This window comes from Ochotona curzoniae, unplaced genomic scaffold, assembly GCF_017591425.1.
Source record: "Ochotona curzoniae isolate NIBS_2020 unplaced genomic scaffold, NIBS_Ocur_1.0 contig_21, whole genome shotgun sequence".
In the NCBI taxonomy this organism is placed as follows: Eukaryota; Metazoa; Chordata; class Mammalia; order Lagomorpha; family Ochotonidae; genus Ochotona; species Ochotona curzoniae.
The window spans coordinates 8,962,293-8,981,491 of record NW_024465322.1 but is presented as its reverse complement, the minus strand read 5'-3'; the positions used below and the strand labels follow the sequence as shown (position 1 = coordinate 8,981,491).

At 46.7% G+C, this 19,199-nt stretch overlaps 1 protein-coding gene and 1 long non-coding RNA gene across 13 annotated transcripts in view; both read right to left on the bottom strand.

The window, feature by feature from the left end:
* Positions 1 to 1,778: 1,778 nt before the first annotated feature.
* On the bottom strand, positions 1,779 to 11,819 carry LOC121150432. The gene is made up of 6 exons (XR_005882967.1): positions 10,631 to 11,819; positions 7,775 to 7,991; positions 6,171 to 6,439; positions 5,670 to 5,763; positions 4,589 to 4,680; positions 1,779 to 2,972 (listed from the first exon to the last, which is right to left on the bottom strand). It is a non-coding gene; the product is annotated as an uncharacterized LOC121150432 (long non-coding RNA).
* Positions 11,820 to 16,690: 4,871 nt separating this feature from the next.
* The window catches only part of RAPGEF2 (Rap guanine nucleotide exchange factor 2), a 157,310-nt gene continuing 154,801 nt past the window's right edge, over positions 16,691 to 19,199 (bottom strand). For all 12 annotated transcript variants that reach the window (XM_040971341.1, XM_040971343.1, XM_040971338.1 and 9 more), the window contains one exon: positions 16,691 to 18,734. In XM_040971341.1, the coding sequence (XP_040827275.1) occupies positions 18,709 to 18,734 (26 nt within the window). In that variant the 3' untranslated portion in view covers positions 16,691 to 18,708. The remainder of the gene's footprint in view (positions 18,735 to 19,199) is intronic.

Genomic DNA, 19,199 nt, shown 5'->3' with positions numbered 1-19,199 from the left:
ACCAGGGGCTCCCTCAGACAGATCTGCAGTGAGAAAGTACTACTTCCTGGATAGCCCTTCCTGCACACAGCACAAGTCCAGCTGCAGGAGTCCCTAACCCCTGGGACACTGACTTGGCTGTCTTTAACCCGTTCTTTGAGATCAGGGTCCAGTTATGTAAGGGTTAGTCAGCCTTGAACCCCGAAAAAGCAGACCTCTGAGCCTGTGCTCCATCTGCTTTGTGGTAGCAACTTAAGGCTGGCTACAGCAACATGGGGTGAAGACGTGGATATGTAGCTGAGTGCCTGAGTCTGTCTCCTTTGCACACTGCTGGAAGAACGCAAGAATCAGGCCAGTGCATCCCAACACCATCGCTCGGATTATGCACCACGCACACCTTGAAGACAATTGTAACTATTGCCTCTCGCATTTTCAAAATAGGAAACCTTTCATCCACAGACTAAAGAGTTCCTGCAAACTCAAGCAAAGTATCAACTTCTTTCCATCTTCTTGAACTGAATGTGTGTCCTATCAGCACATGTTGATTATGATATCCAGGCCTCAAGTGGCAGGATGGAAAGAACAGAATCAGACGGCATTGGACAGAAATCGAAGAGGGAGAAAACAGAACATACGCGAGTCTCTAGAAAATGAGAAATCTAGAAACCCCGCCAGAGAAGGGGCCTGTGCGCCAGGCACTGTGGAGGACGCACGGGAAAACAGCCTCTGCTCTGTGGGACTCCGTCCACTTCCTTCTGCCGTAACAGAATAGCACAGACTTGACCATTCCTCATAGATTGATTGAATTCACAGTTCTGGCAAGTCCAACAGCCTGGTGTGCCATCTGGCAAGGGCTTTTGCTCCGGGTCGTGATGTGGTGACAGGACAGCTGAGCGTGGTGAGATGGGGCCAGTTACGCCAAGCTCATCCATATTTTTGAGGAGCCCACTCCGCCTGTAAACGCCCACTCCCACGGGAGCAATGCTTGGGAATGCTCACTGGGAAGTCAGAGTTCATAGAGGTGGCTCTGTGTGAGGCAGAACTGGAGAGCTTGCTTTATTTGTTTGTTGATTTTGAAAGGTAGAAATACAAGCACACACTGAGACCCAGGCCTCCCTTCTGCTGAGTCACTTCTCAGATGTCGGCTGGGGCTGGGCCAGGCCCGAGGCAGGAGCCAGAGTCCTGCTCTCCCACAAGGCAGCAGGGACCAGTAACAAAGCCATCACCTGCTGTCTCCTATGATGTACAGCAACAGGAAGTTGGTGTTGAAGCTGAGCCAGGACTCAAAGCAAAGCAGCCCAGCATAGCATGCTACTGGCCTAAGTGTCCATCATTACACCAGATAGTTGAGAGTTGTTTTTTAAAAAAAAAAAAAAAACAGGCATAGATGGAGTTAAGGTAGTTACTGACTGAGGGGGGAAATTTTTTTTTAACACTTATTTATTTTTATTTGAGAGGCAGATCTACAGAGAGAAGGAGAGAAAGATCCTCCATCCACTGATTCACTCCCCAAGTGGCTGCAGCGGCTGGAGCTGTGCGGTCTGAAGCCAGGAGCCAGGAGCCTCTTCCGAATCTCCTGTGCAGGTACAGGGTCCCAAGGCTTTGGGCCATTGTCGACTGCCTTCCCAGACTGCAAGCAGGGAGCTGGATGGGAAGTGGGACCCCCAGGCCCAAATGAACCAGTGCCCATATGGGATCCCAGTGCATGGAAGGTAAGGACTTTAGCCACTAGGCTACTGCGCCGGGCCCAGTCTCTTCTATTTTTCACACACCTTATCTAGTGGGAACCTGTTCATTTTCCTTTCTGCCGGTATCAGCGCTGTTAGGATGATCCCCAAATGTATTTTTCTGGTACTGATCTCTCTTACATTTCAAACGACCTAGTAAATATTGACATTTGGGTGTGTTGCCAGCTCAATGGATATTTCAAAACCTCCTGTTGAAATAGTGGGCAGTGTGCTGGGCATTAGGGGTACAAAGATGAGTACAACAAATGTGATCTTTACCTACAGGCGCTTCTGTTCTAGGGAGTATGAATTAAGCAGAGGTGCAGCTTGGGAGAGAGGGCCAGAGAATGTTCTGGGCAGGGTGTAAATCATGTGTGACAGCCCTGTGGAAGTGGCACAGAGTGAAGAAGGTGACCTCAGTGTTTGTCTCATGTCAAAGAAGCATTTCCACTTGGACACGGACGGTGAGCAAAGAAGACACCTTGGGGTGAGAAGCCCACTGAGTGCAGCGGTCCAGACCCTCCGACGGAGGCCTTGTCAGGGAGGCCGGAGGCTGTTGGCGACACGGGCTTGGGGGTGCTGCAGGACGTGGCAGCAGTTCCAGGCCTGGGAGAAGAGGAGATTTCACCTCTAACAAAGGCAGACTTGTGCAGGTCATGTCTCGGACCTGCCTTGGTCTGCCAGGTGTGAGCTTGTCTCCTCCTGCCGGGTGGGTTATCAAGGCTGGTTATTCAATGAGATTCCTCAGGAGGGGCAGTAAGATAATTACATTTCTGCTGGAAGGATTTTCCTCAGTCAGGTAAGTGAATTCCCCGAAGAGAGTGCTTCCCTGAACTTGGCAGAGAAAAGCAAGAGAAGGTTAGCAAGTCCTTGATTCTGAGATATTTTCTAAGGTCTTCCAGTTTCTTTTCATTCCACAGTGTTCGGCTTGCCAAAGTAGTGAGTTTTGGAGTACAATTTTCTAAGCAGACTTCCTTCCATACGCCTCACAGTTTTTCCTTTCTCTGAAGACCGTAACAGCTTTTCCTTGGTCATGCTTTCTCTCTGAAATGCATCGCTCTTTGCTGAGGTCTGACTGAGAATAGATTGCTAAGCCAGTGCTTTGTGGGTCTTTTTTTCCAGTGTAGTGCATGTTGCTTATGTGAGTAAACTTGCTTTGTTCTTGTTTTTCTCTTGGTTATTTTCCAAAGTCTGTCTCAGCTGCACACCATGAGAGTTCAGAAAAACTTGTGTTTATTTTCTTCAGGGTAGGCTGGTTGCTTTTCCCTTTTGTAAAAAAATAATTTATTTGAAACAGTTTCACAGAGAGAGAAGGAGAGACACGCAGTGAGAAATTTTGTACTGGCTGGCTCACTCCCCAGGTGGCTGTAATGGCCAAGGCAGGTCTTCCAAGTGGGCAACAGGGGCCCAAGCACTTGAACCATCATCTTCTGTTGCTCTTCCCAGGCCATTAGCAAGGACCTGGGTCACGAACGGAACAGGCATCTGGGTTATAACCCAAGGAGAACACTCACAGCACAGGTTGTAGCTTCACTAGCTATGCCCCAGCACCAGTCCCTAAGTTGGTTCATTAGTCAAACAATTTTACTAACAGTGTCCTAAGAATCTGAGTGGGGTTTTTGTATCTGTATACTCTGTTCCGTGAACTGGTGTTGACTCCCGCATTGTTTGACAGGTTTTGTTGTAAACAATATAAATGTGTTATCTGGTGGTGCTGATGTAGACCAAAGCCGGTAGCTAGTTGAGGGCCCGCCAAGTTTACAAATCCACTCTTTTGGTAGCATTTGTTTTGTTTTAACATGAGCATGCTATCCAGAATTATTACTCTTCCCCACATCGGGCACCCCAGGCTAGACTGCACCTCAGCTTTCTCAACCAATGAAAAAGGAGGAGGGAACTTGGCACGGCAGGGAGACATGGAAGAGAATGCCTGAAAATTCTACCTGCTCCTGCCAGCTCCTCACTGCTCTCCTGGGGTGGGGGAAGGAGCTGACACCTTGCTTTCTGCTTCCTTCAGAGTCCGGAGTCTATCCTTTGGTAGATAGGTGGTCTCAGTGGGCGTGTTTCCCACACAGAGCCACCTGTTCACTGTGTGCCCACACCACCTTTCCATGGTACAGGGGGAGCGTTAATCCCAGCACGAAAGCTGCACATGCTCTATTTCTTATTCTCTGGATTCTTCTCTTGTCTTCTCTTATTATTTGCTTTTTATAAAAAAATAAAAGATCTGTTTCTCTATTTGAAAGGCAGAGCAGCTGAGAAAGAGAGATTATAAACACTGGACTACTGCTCCAACACACACGACTCCCCTATCTGAGCCAGGCCACAGTCACGGTCCACGTGGGTGCAGGGACCTAAGGCTTTGGGCTGTCCTGGACTGCTTTCCCAGGCCACAAGCAAGGAGCTGGATGGGAAGTGGAGCAGCTGGGATTAGAACCAGTGCCCATATGGGATCCTGGCAAGTTCAAGGCGAGGACTTTATCTGCGGCCACTGCGCTGGGCCCTCAAGTAAAAGTTTTATCAAGCCTTATGCCATGATGTACAAAAATAGCACCGTTGTCCAGTCTATATTATCTGGTTTTTCACTATCCACTGTTGTTAAGGAAGAGCAGCAAATGTGCCATCCCAAATTTGTCACTTTAGAAGGATTTTTTTTTTTTAAAAAACCTGGAAACTCAAAATTAGAAAGGAACAGACACAAAAAGAGCTCTATATCCTCTTTCCATTTGCCTGAAAAATGGTCATAAATACATACATATGTCACCCTCTGCTTTCCACCACAAAGGATAGAACTTAATCGCCATCCTGGAGAAGTACCAGAGGAATCTACATAACACATTTCAAATGACCCAACATTTGCCGAACAGCTCCCAACTACTTACAGGTGTTGCTGTGGAACTGCCAAATCTGAGTGCATGAGACAGACAAGCAGAAAACCAGTCACTGGCATGGGGGTGATGGAAGCCAGTAGTACCTGTTGCAAAGTACAGAGCAAGGTAATAGACTATTGGTTAATTACCAGGCTTCTGGGGTAGTTGAGAGAGAAAGTTCTGATAGATAGCAGGTGTCTGTTCAGCTCGTCTCAGATTAGTGCTTGTTCAGGCAGAGATGACATGCTCAATAGGGAATTGCTACAGTGACCGAGGAGGTTCACCTGATCTGAGGCATTACGTGGGATTTCCATGCCTGGGTCTGGAATTCCCCTCCAGGTGACAGTGGCCAATGGGGTTTATCTTTGGGAGAAGCAAATGGCTTCTTGAGCCTGGGGATTAGAACTTGGTGGCACGAGCTGCATCACTCCCTCAGTCTGATGGATTCCCTTTGGCAAAGGACAGGCAGGGACAGTGAGGGCTGAGGGAGACACCTGGAGAGTGAGTCTGAACATACCACACCACCATTCCACTGAGTTCCTGAGTGCGCCTGCATGTTGAGAAACTTTTGTTGAATCTGCCTTTTGCCAACCACATGTATGGGACTTTGGGCACAGAGCCTAGAAAGGTAGGGAAGATTTTTCCCCCACCTCAAAAATAATTTGTAATTAATGTCATAATGAAATCATCATGAAGGCTACATTGCTTGAACAGAGATGCAGTGAGTGGCAGAGGAATGAAGATTTGGGTAGCCTTCCCAGTGGCCTGGGCCTCCTGCCCCTCACAACTGCTCATGGACCCAGGTCGTGCTAACATTCTGCTCAAGGGTTGTGTGGCCTCCTCTCTCATGAAAGCTGAATTGCAACTTAGTTCCCCAGTCTGGAGGCAAGGAAAAGGGAAAGCCCTGTGTTCTCAGAGCAGTGCCATCAGCATCAAGGAGCGCCTCTACTCGTGTCGTGTGGACAAAGCCTTGGTCCTGTCAGAAGGGCTTTCTGTCACATGTCAGTGGAGCAAGAGGTCTTAAACAATGGAAAATTCTCATTCATTGCAGAATGCTTTTCTCTGAATTACAGACCAAGTCTCTTCTACTTACAAGGAAAAGTTGTCCAAATTGATTCCTACAGCCGCCCTCCTGGAGAAAGAGTTGGCTTTCTGCACACCTCATGGAGTCCAGCTATGGCCCTTTGCTGAAAATGATTAATTCTAATCAACAACAGACTTGGACTCCAGCCCTCCAACCATGCCAACAAAAAGCAGGTGTTTCCCTTGTGGCCAGAAGTGGATGTGGTGAATCCTACTGCCGACTGGCCATATTATACAGTAGTTACAAGGCTTGAACACCAGGTCCCTGGCCATCCCCAGGAGAGACTAGTACTTCTCCAGAAATAAACACTGAATCCTAAGGGTAAGGCTCAACCCAGGATTTTGCCCCACGAATGGCTGTTGGATGGTCGCCCCGACACTGACAGAGGGAGGGTGCTTCTCCAGTCATGCAGCTTACTCTGTGCCTCAGGTTTGGGCCTCCCTCGCGTGCTGCCTCGCTAGAGGCATTTGCAGTGGCTAGAGTGGGGTTTTCAATGAAGGACAAGCTTACCCACCACCGTGCCTTCCTCTGTCAGTTTTTGCCAACATGTTCTGCTGCACCAGCTGAAGTGATACGTTCCTTGGCTGTCGGCCTGTGTAGAGATCAGGTGTAGGTTTTTTCTCTCTTTTTTTTTTTCTCAAGATCTTTTTATTGAAGAACCTCAGAGAGAGGTAATTCACAGAAGCCAAAAAGGCATGAGACACTTAGGAGACTGACATTTGGGTTGCACCAAGCACCAGGCACACCTACACACCTACATGGGTTGTTCCTTCAGTATCCTAGAGATGAAGGAATTAAGGCATTTATAGTAAGAAAGACACTATGGATTCAGATATTAAAGTTACAAATAACCATAGTTATTATAATATGCATTGGTATGTATTATAGTATTGGTATTCTAGACCCCCCATCACTATTATCAGTATCACCTTTCCAATAGCATTTTTGGTGGGTTGTGATGCTTGCCTAGCTGCTGGCTAGCAAGATCTTTTCTTTTTCCTCCCTGTCATACAGTTCTCAGTAAATCAAGTCTTCTTTTAAATTCTGAATTCATTTTCTTAATTTCTGCTCAACTTGTGATTACTAATCATGTCCCTTTGCAAATCCTTCTGGCCAACAGAGACACCAGACACCCATAATCTCCTTAGCATTGCATTCTTTGAGCCACCTGAGCTACTTATTCCAGACCATCTGTACACATTCAGCACTGGAAACTGAGTAAATGAAACAAGACTAATGTTAGCTTGGGAGACAGGAGATGCATATGGAACAGGCCACCCCAGCAATCACAGAATTTTGCTGTGAAGAATGAGTGAGACAAAAATCACATTGGAGATCTCGAGAATCAGCGGAATTAGGAAGTGGGAGGAGTGGAACGGAATGCAGATGGAGACATGTCATTCTGTATCCATTGGCACGCCAAGTCATTGAAACACTTTTGAAGCAAAAGTGAGTTTCCTGCAAAGATATCAAATGGTTTTAAGTTTTGATTCAAGGTTACTTATTCAATTATACTAATAGCTATCTGTGCTATGGCAACGGTTCTCTAAAGATCATGCTTTAAAACATAAATCAGTAGGCACAAATTCCCATCCCATTAAAAATCCCAGAAAATTGAGTTGGGACCCTGCACCTGTGTGGGAGACCTGGAGGAGGCTCCGGGCTCCTGGCTTCGGATTGATGCAGCTCCAGCCATTGCAGCCACTTGGGAAGTGAATCATCAGACAGAAAATCTTCCTCTCTGTCTCTCCTCCTCTCTGTGTATCTGACTTTCTAAAAAAAACCAGGACCTCCATCCATGTGAGTACAAGGAGCCAATCACTCGGGTTACTTGACCAGCTATATCAGCAAGCACCTAGCTCAGTAATGGAGCAGCTGGACCTGAGCAAATGCTCATTTGGGACATAAGTGCTGCAGGTAACAGGTCAACCCGGTGCATCACAGCATCAGCTTCAGGATAGAACTTAATCGCCATCCTGGAGAAGCACCAGAGGAATCTATATAACACATTTCAAATGACCCTTCGTCCATCTTCTTTCCCCATTCATTTACCCTCCCACGATTGGCCATCTGGAAGAGTTAATCCCCTTATTTTGTCTTGCACTTTGCCCTACCTTCAGTGCTCTTCTCTTAAGGTGCATTACAAGTTCAAGTTCCAAATATCCTAGATATCAGAGCAGTCTCTGGGGGAGTTCTTGGGAGCTTGTGTAAGAGGAGGGGACATTCTGGGCCCTGTAGGAGTCAGGAAGAATGGCCTCGGCCTCCTGGGACTTGAGGAGTGACTCAGGGCTGCAGGGACACAGCGCTGAAGCAGCCCATCCCAGCGTCTTCCTGCAGGGATAAGAGCCATGGGTTCTCATGACCGCCTGCTGTGGGGGCCTCCGTTGGTAGTGGGGACAAAAGGCAGGTGGAGAGCATGGGATTGGTAGCAGAACGATTATCCAAACTCTTGCAACCTTATGACCCCCGCCTAGACAGGCTTGGAGAAGGGTCAGAGCCCTGGCCATGCTGCCAACTGTGAAGGACAAAACTGGAAGAAATATGGCGACTGGCCAAGAACTGGGTGGGATTCTTTTACCCCGAACAAAGCAGTGTTTTTCCTGGAGAAATACAACACAAATTGTGATCTTGATGAGTAGCCTTAGCTAAAGGGACATTGACAGGATTTTACAGAGGAAACCTCAACAGAGCATACAAAAGAAGGCCAAAGAAAGAGAAAGGGGCAGGACAGGAAGAGAAGAGGGTGGAGGACAGGAAGCCAGCAATCCAGTGGGCACGGGTGAGGGATACTCACTGTCCCCTTGTTCTCCAGGACCCTAGAAAGGCCCACCCTCCAGGGCCTGGCAGCCCCTGCCCTGCAGGACTCCCTGTCAGTGTTAGGTCCCACTCCTAGCACACTCTCCTGGACCCAGCAGCCTCTCCATGCTGCCATGCTGGGCTGTCTGTCTCTCATTTGGATCTTCTTACCTTACAGAATCATGTGTGTGAACATCTTAGCACCTATGTCCCTGGGATGAATCCCTTCTTGGTATCTGCTTCCCATCCATGTTCTTCCCAGCAAATGGGGCTATGCCTCAGCATCCCAGCCAGCACTTTTCCCACCAAGCTGTACTCTAAGCCTCAGTTTGTCTCAGAAATACACCCAGAGGGCCAGAGCAGTAACTGCAGCATCTGTGAATTCCTCAACAATTCAGAAGTATGGCAAGATCCAGGAGCTGTTCTCCAAGCCAAGGTGCAGGCAGTGTCCAGGGGTGGGTCTGAGAGCTTGGGAGTGGAAGCAAGGAGCTGCTGGCCACCCTTGGAAGAAACTCCTCTGGGCTGCTCTCCCAAGATGGAAGAGGCAGCAAAATCCGCAGGACTGTACAGGGCTGTAGCTGACAGGGGCTGCCTCGCCCACAGTGTGCAGGAAATAAAAAGGCCTGCAAGGAGGTTCTGCTGGTCTAAGTTTAGAATAGCATCCTACACAATTCAGAGGGGAAAGGGGGATGCTTGCTAAATTGATTCGAACTGGTAGAACCCCAGACAGAATCACACTCCCTTAAGAGTCAAACAACCCTCGCTCCAGCAGAAAGCATGTTTGGGCTGTCACGGCTGCCTGCTTTCTTATGAATGCCCACCTCAGAACCCCACCATAGTAGGACAGACCCCACTCAAGCAGCCAGAGCCTGGGGTGTCCAAGACCATGCTCAAGGAGGGCTGGGGCAGCTGTCCTTCCTCTGCTTGTCGTTTAAGGAAGGATTTGCTTGAAAGAGGAAGCCAGCCAGGAGGCAGACGCCCCGGCTGTTCGAAGGCATGCATGTATATATTGGAGAGGTACCTTCACTTCCCTTCCCATTCTGGTCCTCACAGCCATTAACCTACAACCAGCTGAGGGCTTCTTGTGCCTCCAGCTTTCTCTCCATGGACTAGAAAGCATAACAATAGCCTTTCATCATGGAGGAGATGTGCGGGTTAAAATGCACACAGTCTGGAAACCAAGAGGGTCACATGGAGTACTTTACTGACTTTGGAGAAATTCTAGTTATCTATGTCCTGGCCAGACCTTGTCTGTACAAGTTTCAGAATGCTCCAAAAAAGCAGCTCGTGCCTCTTCCAAACATGCCCTACAAAAGACACGTAAAGATGTTCTCTTGACAGAGAAGAGGAATAGCACCTACCAAAACCAAAGGCAAACGGGAAGAACACCCCCGTAAAATAACAACACAAGACTGACTCAATGAGCAACCCATTGCTAAAATGACAGGACCAAATTATCACCCATTCGTGTTAACCCTGAATGTAAATGGCTTGAACTCAATCAAACATCATAGATTAGTAGACTGGATTAAAAAAAGAAAACATCTATTTGTTGCCTACAAAAGGCATATCTCACCAATAAAGATCAGCAGAAACTATATCTCATGGATTTTGATTTTTTTTGTTAGTTTAATCTCTTCAAAACACTTTCCTTCGCATTAAACTCTGTCAACCTAGCCATTCTTTGCAACCCTAGGTTAGCTAGAAAGCCAAGAGAAACCTAAATGAATGAAGTCCATAGACCCCCGATTTTCACTGAAGGCTCCTCAGTGTTTCCAGCTTATGAGTTCAAGACACAGAATTCTTAAAATATATTTAAAATATTTCTAATATGTTATTTTTGATATGTTCTTATGTATTTATTTCAAAGGCAGCGTTACTGATGGAGCAAAAGAGAGGGAGATTGACTCCATCTGGGCCACGCCAAAGCTGGGAGGAGCCCAGAATTCCATCTGAATGTCTCTCACATGGGTGGCATGGGCCCAAGTACTTGAGCCAACATCTGCTGCTCCCCAGGGTGCACATTAGATCGGAAGCAAAGGCAGAAACCCATCTCAGGTCTCTCTAGGATGAAGACATTATAAGGGACTGTTTAACCCACTGTGTCACAATGTCCATCCCAGGACATAAGATGGCTTCTAAATTAAAGGTGAGCATCTAGCTTGCTTTCCTACCTGGGTGAGAAGGATTCAGATGGATTTGGACGCTACATGAATGTTCAACGTAGCAGGTCTATGTTGGAATACAGGCCCAAGGTTGTGACTCGTCTTCTATTTCTTGTTCCTCTCTCTCAGAACTTCTCTCACGTGTAGCATCAGGCAATGTGACTTCTCAAAGAGTCGATCAAGGATGCCTTTAATTGCAATTACTTCTGTTTTCTCCAGAGTCACCCATCTGCTGGAGCTTGAGAACATTGCAGAGAGCCAAAGTAAATAAACTAAGAAACCTTTTTCCATGTCTCACCACTTGATTTTCCCAAGCTTTTCCCAGCTATTAAAAGGCACTTCAACTGACAGGAAATGGTTTCCTGAGTGGCACACAGTCTCCCAAGGGGAAGTGTCACTTCCTGTCCATCAGCATTGCAGCTTGGCTGGGGAATCAGCTGACTTCCTCCCAAGAATTCCAGAGTGGCCCCACTCCGGCAATCAGTTGTGTTCATGAGCCCCATGGTATAATTTGAACCTGATGATCCTATCAGAGAATTCAACTCACCGGGAAATCCCCATCTTTACCTTCTAATTGACTCAGGGATGAGGCCACCCTGCGGCCACCCTGTGGCTGCCAGCAGTTCAGGAGGTGATGCATTTCAAAAGTACCTATTTCACTGAAAGTGGTTGCATTAAAAGTGGTCTTCTATGGCTGCTGCAACAGATTACCAAAAAGCATGTAGCTTAAGATCACCTAGTGATTCTGTTACCGTTGGAGAGGCTGGAAGTCTGAGTGGGATGCTGAGAGCAGAGCAGGTCCCTTCTGCAGGGCCCACAGAAGCCACTGCTTGTTTCCTGCTTCTAAAAGCTGTTGTGTTCCTTGGCTCATGGCCACATCACTCCACACTGTCTCCATTGGCACGCTACCTCCTTCCTTCCTTGATCTTCCTCTAAGAAGCCTCTTACCTGACTCATTACATTTAGCACCTACTGTCTCAAAAGTCTTTACTCAATCACCTTGGCAAAGTCCGTTTTGCTGTATAACAATAACACTTCCGGGGGGGGGGTGAATAAGCAGACACTTTTCTGGAGGGCTGGGGGAAATGATATTATTCAGCCTATTTTATATGACTTCAAATTCATTCTGAAGAATGTAGACCAGCCTGCACTAATTTACAAAGCAATTTCTCACATTTAACATTACAACATGACTCAACTAATAAAACCATGTTGTTTGTTTTTCTGGCAGCATGAACTATTTAATTACTAAATTGAAGCTCAGTTCCTAAATTTGATCTTTGTCAGTCTCTCATTCAGGGAAGATCCCCTAACCGTATTTCATTCTTTGCCCTGGCCAATTGTTGCGATTCCCAGAAAAATAATTCAATGGACAGAGGCTCTTCTGGCTGCCAGAATAACCTGACACTAGGAAATACAGGGATATGGATGGACCCAAGCCATGACGAAGTAATCAGCACAATCTTCAGCAGTTTCTGAATTCCCCAGCTCTTCTTCTGGGTTGTAGTTTCACAGGCAAGGGTAATGATGCTCCCATTTGGTCAGAATGCCTCTAACCAAGTGCAGTGACAACTCCAGGGAAGACTCTCCTTGACCCAGCTTAAGTCATGATTCCATCATTGACCCATTACCTAATGGGATATGGTATTCTGATTGACCAGACCTAATCATGTGTTCTCCTTGGAGTGGAAAATAGACGTTTGAACCAGTCCACAAAGAAAGAGTTAATAGGAGAGACAGATGATGCTTACAGCCAAGGAGTCTACTATGTCGGTGTGACACATAAATGAGGCCTTTTAGATGGAACGTCTCTCTCTCTCCCCCCTCCCCCCTCTCTCTCTCTCTCACACACACACACAGTTTCTGAAGGAAAATCTATCATTGCCTTCTTAAAGCTAGATCCTTACCTCTGTCCTTGAGTTACACAGAATTACTTGGTTGTTTATAAATTCTCAAATAACACTGGAGTCAGGGGGAAAGTGAGCTTTGCTCATGCCTAGGGCTGAATCATAAAAGGATTATTTTCTTACTAAAATGACCACATGCTCAGGGCTCGCCAAACCACTTCACAAGCATCTCAACCTCTAGTGGGATCTGGTAACCCTGGGGAAATTTAAAAGAAAAGAAGCAATTGTCCAAAAGATTAACTCACAACAATACAAGCATGGTGTCTGGAGTGCTATAGCCCATTTCCAGTGAAGCACAGATGGCTAAAAATAACTGATCCAGAAGTTCTTGATTTTCAAAAATCTCCTGACTACATCAAATTAGAGACCAAGACGGTTTTGATTTCATGGCTTTGAAACTTTATTTTCCTAAACCAGTTTTGGATTCAGAGTCAGTAATCTGTTTCTAGGCTGAACATTTCCTCTTCATCCAAGAGTATGTCTACGTTTTTAGTCTGTTTCTAATTTTTCTCTTACTTGGAAAAGATGACAGAGTACTAGGGGAAACTTACATGGGTCAAGCGATTTGCAAGATCATAAAAGGATCAGTTATTTTCATTCGTATTGTAGAAATATCAAACACAGTGTCTTTGTTAAATCGTGGTGGCTTGCATCACACAGGTACATGTTGAATCAAAGGCCAGGTTGTAGGGGTTCCTTCTCATCTGATTTTCTTATTTTGGGGACAGAACTTTATTTCTGCATTTACAGGGGTGGGGGAGGAGTGCAATTTGCCCACATAACTGTGGGAATTGCCAAGGATAATGTTTGACTCAGTGTGTTACTCTGGTAGTCCCAGGGCAATGGGAAATCCCAGTGCTATGAGTGGTCCAGGGGCTCCCCGGCTCTGCCCAGAAAAGGAGATCACCTACCTGGGGAAACTTTTCTGATCACGAGAAGAACTCAACCTCACTAGGATAACAGCGTCACTAGTGTGCCATTCCGTGACAACCTCTGCCTGCCGTGACCACTCTTCCTTGGCAGCACAGGGCAGTGGTAGTCAGCTTCCAGCTGTCCTCTTGCCATGCTACTCTCTGGCAGCCCATTCAACATGTCTAACCCTGTTGACTTAAGTCGGCCTGCTCATGTGAGCTCTGTCACCACTGGAAACAATTTTGTAAACCAAAAAGTTAACATCTAAACTTGCCTCACAAAACAAGGAGTACATGTTATTGTAACTAGCTCAGGCATATAGAACAAACAATAAAAAATAATCGGATACTTTTGTGTATTCGTTACTCTCAGAAACCCTGGGCACAATTAAAATTATTTTCAGTCTTCTGTGATTGTCTTTCTTAGGTTTGCTTGGTTCTAGTTTCAGAAGGCACGGGCTGGCGGGGCTTGGGTGGGTTCGGAGGGGTCCCTCGTTGTCTCTTCCCATCTCTTGGTCCTCACTGAGAGGGCAGGGTTCAGGGGTCTTGGTTCGGTGTGTTGCCTGTGTTTTCTGGCAGTTCTGGGATGCCAGGCTCTGTAGCCCCAACATTGGGGACTCTGCTTCTTCGCTTTGGCTTTCAGAGAGGCCCTAACTTTGTCTTAAATAGCACGCCCAGAGGTCCAAATCTGCATTTGCAGGAAACTGTAGGGAAAGTGACGTTCACTGCAGCTTCCCAGAAGCGCTTTTCTTGAAATGAAGCTGCCGGAGGAAGCGCAAAGGGTCTCTTCTGTCATACTGCTTCACGTGAATGTTTGACTCAAGCAAAGCTAGATTTCAACATCCTCAAGCATAATGCTTCCGAGGGATTGGCTAGCTATTTTTATTTCAGATTTCTCAATGCCCAAATTTTCTTCCATTTCATTTTGAAAAATATTAGCTTTACATAATTATTTCCTTTTTGAAAATCCTGTTTTATTTATTTGACAGGCAGAGAACAGGAGAGGCAGAGAGAGATCTTCCATCTACTGGCTCACTCCCCAAGTGGCTGCAACAGTCAGGCCCAGGCCAGGTGAGCCAGCGGCCTGAGCCATCCTCCGCTGCTTCCCTGAGGGCAGCAGGAGGAGCTGGATAGGAAGCAGGGCAGCTGGGAATCCATGTTCCTTTAGGGGATGCTGGTGTAACAGGCGGTGGCTTAACCCACTGTCCCTGCTACTTGTGATTGAATTGTTATGTTTAATAATTATGTTATTCAACGAGAGGCCAGGGCCTAAAAAAGCTATGGTACTATTAATGCTCATCCACATTAACCCTGATGTTTGACATTTTGCATTTCTAAAAAATTTTAGACAAAATGCATCATGATATCCAGACATTACAATCTGAACCTGTAAAGTGTAACTGAAAGCTTTAAGTTTTTTTTTTTTTTTTTTTTCTGTTGCAAACAGAAAAGTTTATTTGCGAAGGGACCAGGGAAGCAGGGAAGGGAAGGAAGGGGAAGCACCCCCGGAAAGGAAGCCAGGAGGTGGGGTGCCTCTCGATAGAGGAGGGAGAGACACCCAGCTTTAAGGTTTTCAAATGGAGACCTTTGTTGTGGCAGAGTAGATTAAGCTGCTACCTGTGACCCAGCATCCCACATCAGAGAGACAGTTCAGGTCCAGCTGCTCAGCCTTGGATCTAGCTTCCTGCTAACACTCCTGGGAGGACAGTGCAAAGGGACCCGAGGAGTTGGGCTCCTGCCACCCACAGGGGAGACCCACATGGAATTATTGGCTTAAGACTGGCTCAGTCCTGGGTGTTAACTGTTAAGAGGGATGCGTGCAGAGGAAAGATGGAAGGGAAGCACCTGCAGATCCGAGTGGGAGACCTCACGTGGGAGAAACAAGCCTGAGCTGGGCCTTCCAGGCTGCAGACTGCAGGAAGACTCATTTCTGCTGTTTCAGCCAGGCAGGCTTGGCATTTTGTTGCGACCGTTCTGGAAAACTAATGCCAGTGAAGCAAAAGGGCGCAAGATGCCCCTCCCTTGACTTAACAGCAAGGTTCCTGAAGCTGCCAGATATTAACAGCCCATAATAGTCATTGGCCTACCAGTTGCTTAGTAACCTACAATCCCAGAATAGCTGTCATTGCACAAACAAACAAAAATCTGCTGAGCTGTCTTCCCAAGGTCCCTGGTCAAACCGCACAGAACACGCTGGAGCCAGCCTGGCAGGTGGAGCCAGTGCAGACCGACGACGTCTTACTGTCATATTAAATGACACATCTCCAGTGACATTTCAGCAATGCTCTGTGAACATAAGTCTCAGTAAAGACAGGAGTTTTCAATGCGCATGCTCAAAAGACTTCCCCTCACTCTGTGCCTGTCATGTTCTAATGTGCTGTCACTTTGTGTTGCCCAGGTACATAACTCCCTGTTGAGATGCACTGGGGGAGCTGGAAGGGGCGGGGAGGAGCCTCACCACAGAATTAGGGTGACCACTTCCACACTGAGAGCTACAGACTTCTTTATAAAGTCTCCACTTTCTGGTATTTTTCTATGGCAACAGTGCCATGTGGAACCAAACTCTTTGTGGCACTATGTCCCTCAGATTACCAGTCAATGACAGGATGTCGGAAGACAGCCAAGCAGATGTGAACAAGTGCAACGGAAAGAACCAATCCAGGAGTGGGAAAAGAGGCCACAGTCTTGGCAGATTTCAGCCATTCTCAGCTGCTTTTCCAGGTCATAAGCAGGGATCTTGATGGGAAGTGGAGCAGCTGGAACTAGACCAGAGAAAACACACATGCATGCATGCGGGAAGGCCATGTGCTGGTTCACTCTCAAAATGACCACAACATCGAGGCTAGACCAGACAAAAATTAGGAACCTGGGAACTCACCTGTGTTCCCACATGGGTGACGGGGCCAAGCACCTGGGCCATCAGCTGCTGCCTTCCCAGGCACACTGGCAGAGGGCTGGACTCCAACCAGTGTTCATACAGATGCTGGCGTCACAGGCAGGGGCTTAACCAGCTGGTGCACAAAGCTAATCCCATTAGCTTTATTTTCCATGGAATCTTGAGAAACGCTGTGCTTCCTGGACATGGTTTGGTTGGTGCTAACATTCACAATGTTGATTTGTGACTTAACAAAGTTACTGGACAGGAAGTGGCCAAGTCTCTTGCGCCTTCTTCGGTGGGATCCAAGATCTCTTGTCACATACACTTGAAGCACGGAAGGCATGCATGGTTTGTCAAAAACACAGGCAAGGCATTATGTTATATTTATTTATTTTCCAGCTTATACAAACTGGATGTAGAAGCATAAACATAGTACATTTCTACCATCTTCAACAAAAATATAACCAATATGTACAATTATTGTATTAAAAATACAAAAGGGATACAGACTCCACCAATGTCTTTCTGAAAGACATACAGGTACAAGTAGTATCAAAAGGAGATCACCACTCGACATCACAGAGCGAACTGAGGTTAGCAGTCCTATGTTCTACAATTACTTAATGTTTAGGTAACATCTGTGCAACTGGTGGTAGAGCTAGATCTTTCTATATGCACATGAGGTCCATAGCCTATAGAATAAAACTGGCAAAGAATGCATTACATGTAAAATTACAAATGCATAATTGACAATGTCATAGATAAGCAAGTAGACAAATGCCATGATACAGAAGAGGAAATATTAAATAAAGCACTGACATTGTTGGATACAGTGAAAAAACACTGCAATTCGACTTTTAAAATTGGAAGCTATTTACGTTAATCTACTGATCAATATGATCAGCTGAATTTAATGGAAAAAAAAAAAAAATCCAAGACCAGCAGTCCCTCACAGTTGAGTACTACTCGGATCGGTGGCCTTCACTTTTCCCGGAGTCTGTGCAAAAACAACACAAAAATAGAGTGGAGGGGTCTTTTTTCGGTCCTTCTGGGGTTCATAGCAGCTGTGAGCAGGTGGTTACTGCACTTCGGCTTCTGTACGCACCGTCCATAACACCGCTTGGCGGGGTCAGTCTCTGCTGACTAGCCCGCCTTGCAAAGGCTCGCAAGTCGAACCAGGCTTGGTTCTTTTGTTTTTATTCTTCAGTCATGTTGAAAGGCTTGTGTATTCCCTAATGCCAATTCAGTAAAGGGAGGCGGTCTTGAAAGAGCAGTACGAACAGCTGGCATTCGCTCCAACACTCCAAGCTGCTTTCACTGCAATGCTATCCAGTTCTGTTTCTCTTAAAAAAAAAAAAAAAAATCCCCCTAAAATCCTAAATTAACAAAAATCCAAAGAAACATAACTTAAATATGGGGTTTGCCATTCGTCTCAGTGGAGCAGCACACTCCCTCCGATGACACTGTCCTGCCTCTGAAAGGCTCAACAGAACACAGGAGTCCTCGTCCCCTCCCCGGCCATGTGCAAACAGTTCTACAGAGGAAGCCCTCCACCGGCCCCAGCCCGCCGGGAGAGGAGCAGCAGCAGGGGGGCGTGGCATCGGAGGAGTTGGCCACCATGCTATCCTTCTGGGATAGGGCACTTGGCAGGCGAGACCACAAGGGCACAGGGAGGCAGGGCCATGGGCCCACTGGTCCCCTTTCCTTGATGTGGCCACACCCTGTCCGGCATATTTGGTTTTGCAAAAACCCAGGCTGGCAACCCTGCTTACGGTCCAAAATAATACTGCAATCAATAAATGGATATATCATTTACTCTGAACACAATTTTAAAACTCCTTAGAAATTAAAAAAAAAAAAAATGAACGGAGTTGTAAACAAGTGGACAAGCACTGTACTCAGAGGATGCTTTTCTTTGTCTTCCGTGGTGGGTTCAGGGTCCCAAGTTGCTCAATGGTTAGCTTTTCTTATTAGCCCAATGAGATCAAGTGCTGGGACTGGATTGAAATCGAAAAGGAAGGTTAGAAAGAAAATCCTTCCAGGCCTCGACAAGTGCAGCCAGAGTGAATCATCGTGTTGGGATGATCTTGGAATTTGGAATGACACTGTGGGACGCGGCAGGCAGCAACTGTGGGCGCTCAGAGATTGCTGCGCTGTGCATTTCAAGCAACAAAGTCTGAAAAGTGCCAGGGCAATTTCTTCACAGTATTTCACATGCAAAGGGGAAAGGAAGGAGGGGAGAAGAAGCCCCATGCTGCTTTTAAGGCAGGGAAGGAGGCAGACTGGTCCAGCATCCTCCAAATGCGCGCTCCAAGGCTCTGACGCGAGGACTGGCGTCCTGTGCTCTCCGTGCGGGTGGCCCACTCGCTCTGGACCCCGGAAGGCTGCGCCTCACACAGCGGATACTTGCTCATCCTCTGCAAACACAGCAGGGAAGGAGGAGGGAGTTGGTGAGCAAAGAGGGAAGCCAGCTTGTACCGCAGAGAACACACTCACTGATGGCTAAGTCAGAATCACGTGCTTTATCTTTCTAGTATAGCTCACTTAGAATTCTTGTTTTTTTGGTGGGGAGGGGCAATGATCAGATCTTTAAACAGTTACTGGTCAAAGTTAACAGTGACAGACTCATTGGAAAAGTGTATAATGCACATGACACACTTTTATAACAGTCATGCATATGATGTCTAGAAGGATATATAAAAATGTCAGTAGTGCTTAGCCGCAAGTGGACGATTATAAGTCATTTCTACAATGTCTTGCTATTTTCTATAATGGTTATTTAATAACATCTTAAACCAAAAATACAATGGAAGGGGGTGGTGGGAGTGGAGGAGGCCTGGCGGCCCCGCCTTGCCCTGAATCCACCGGGTCCAGGTGGATTT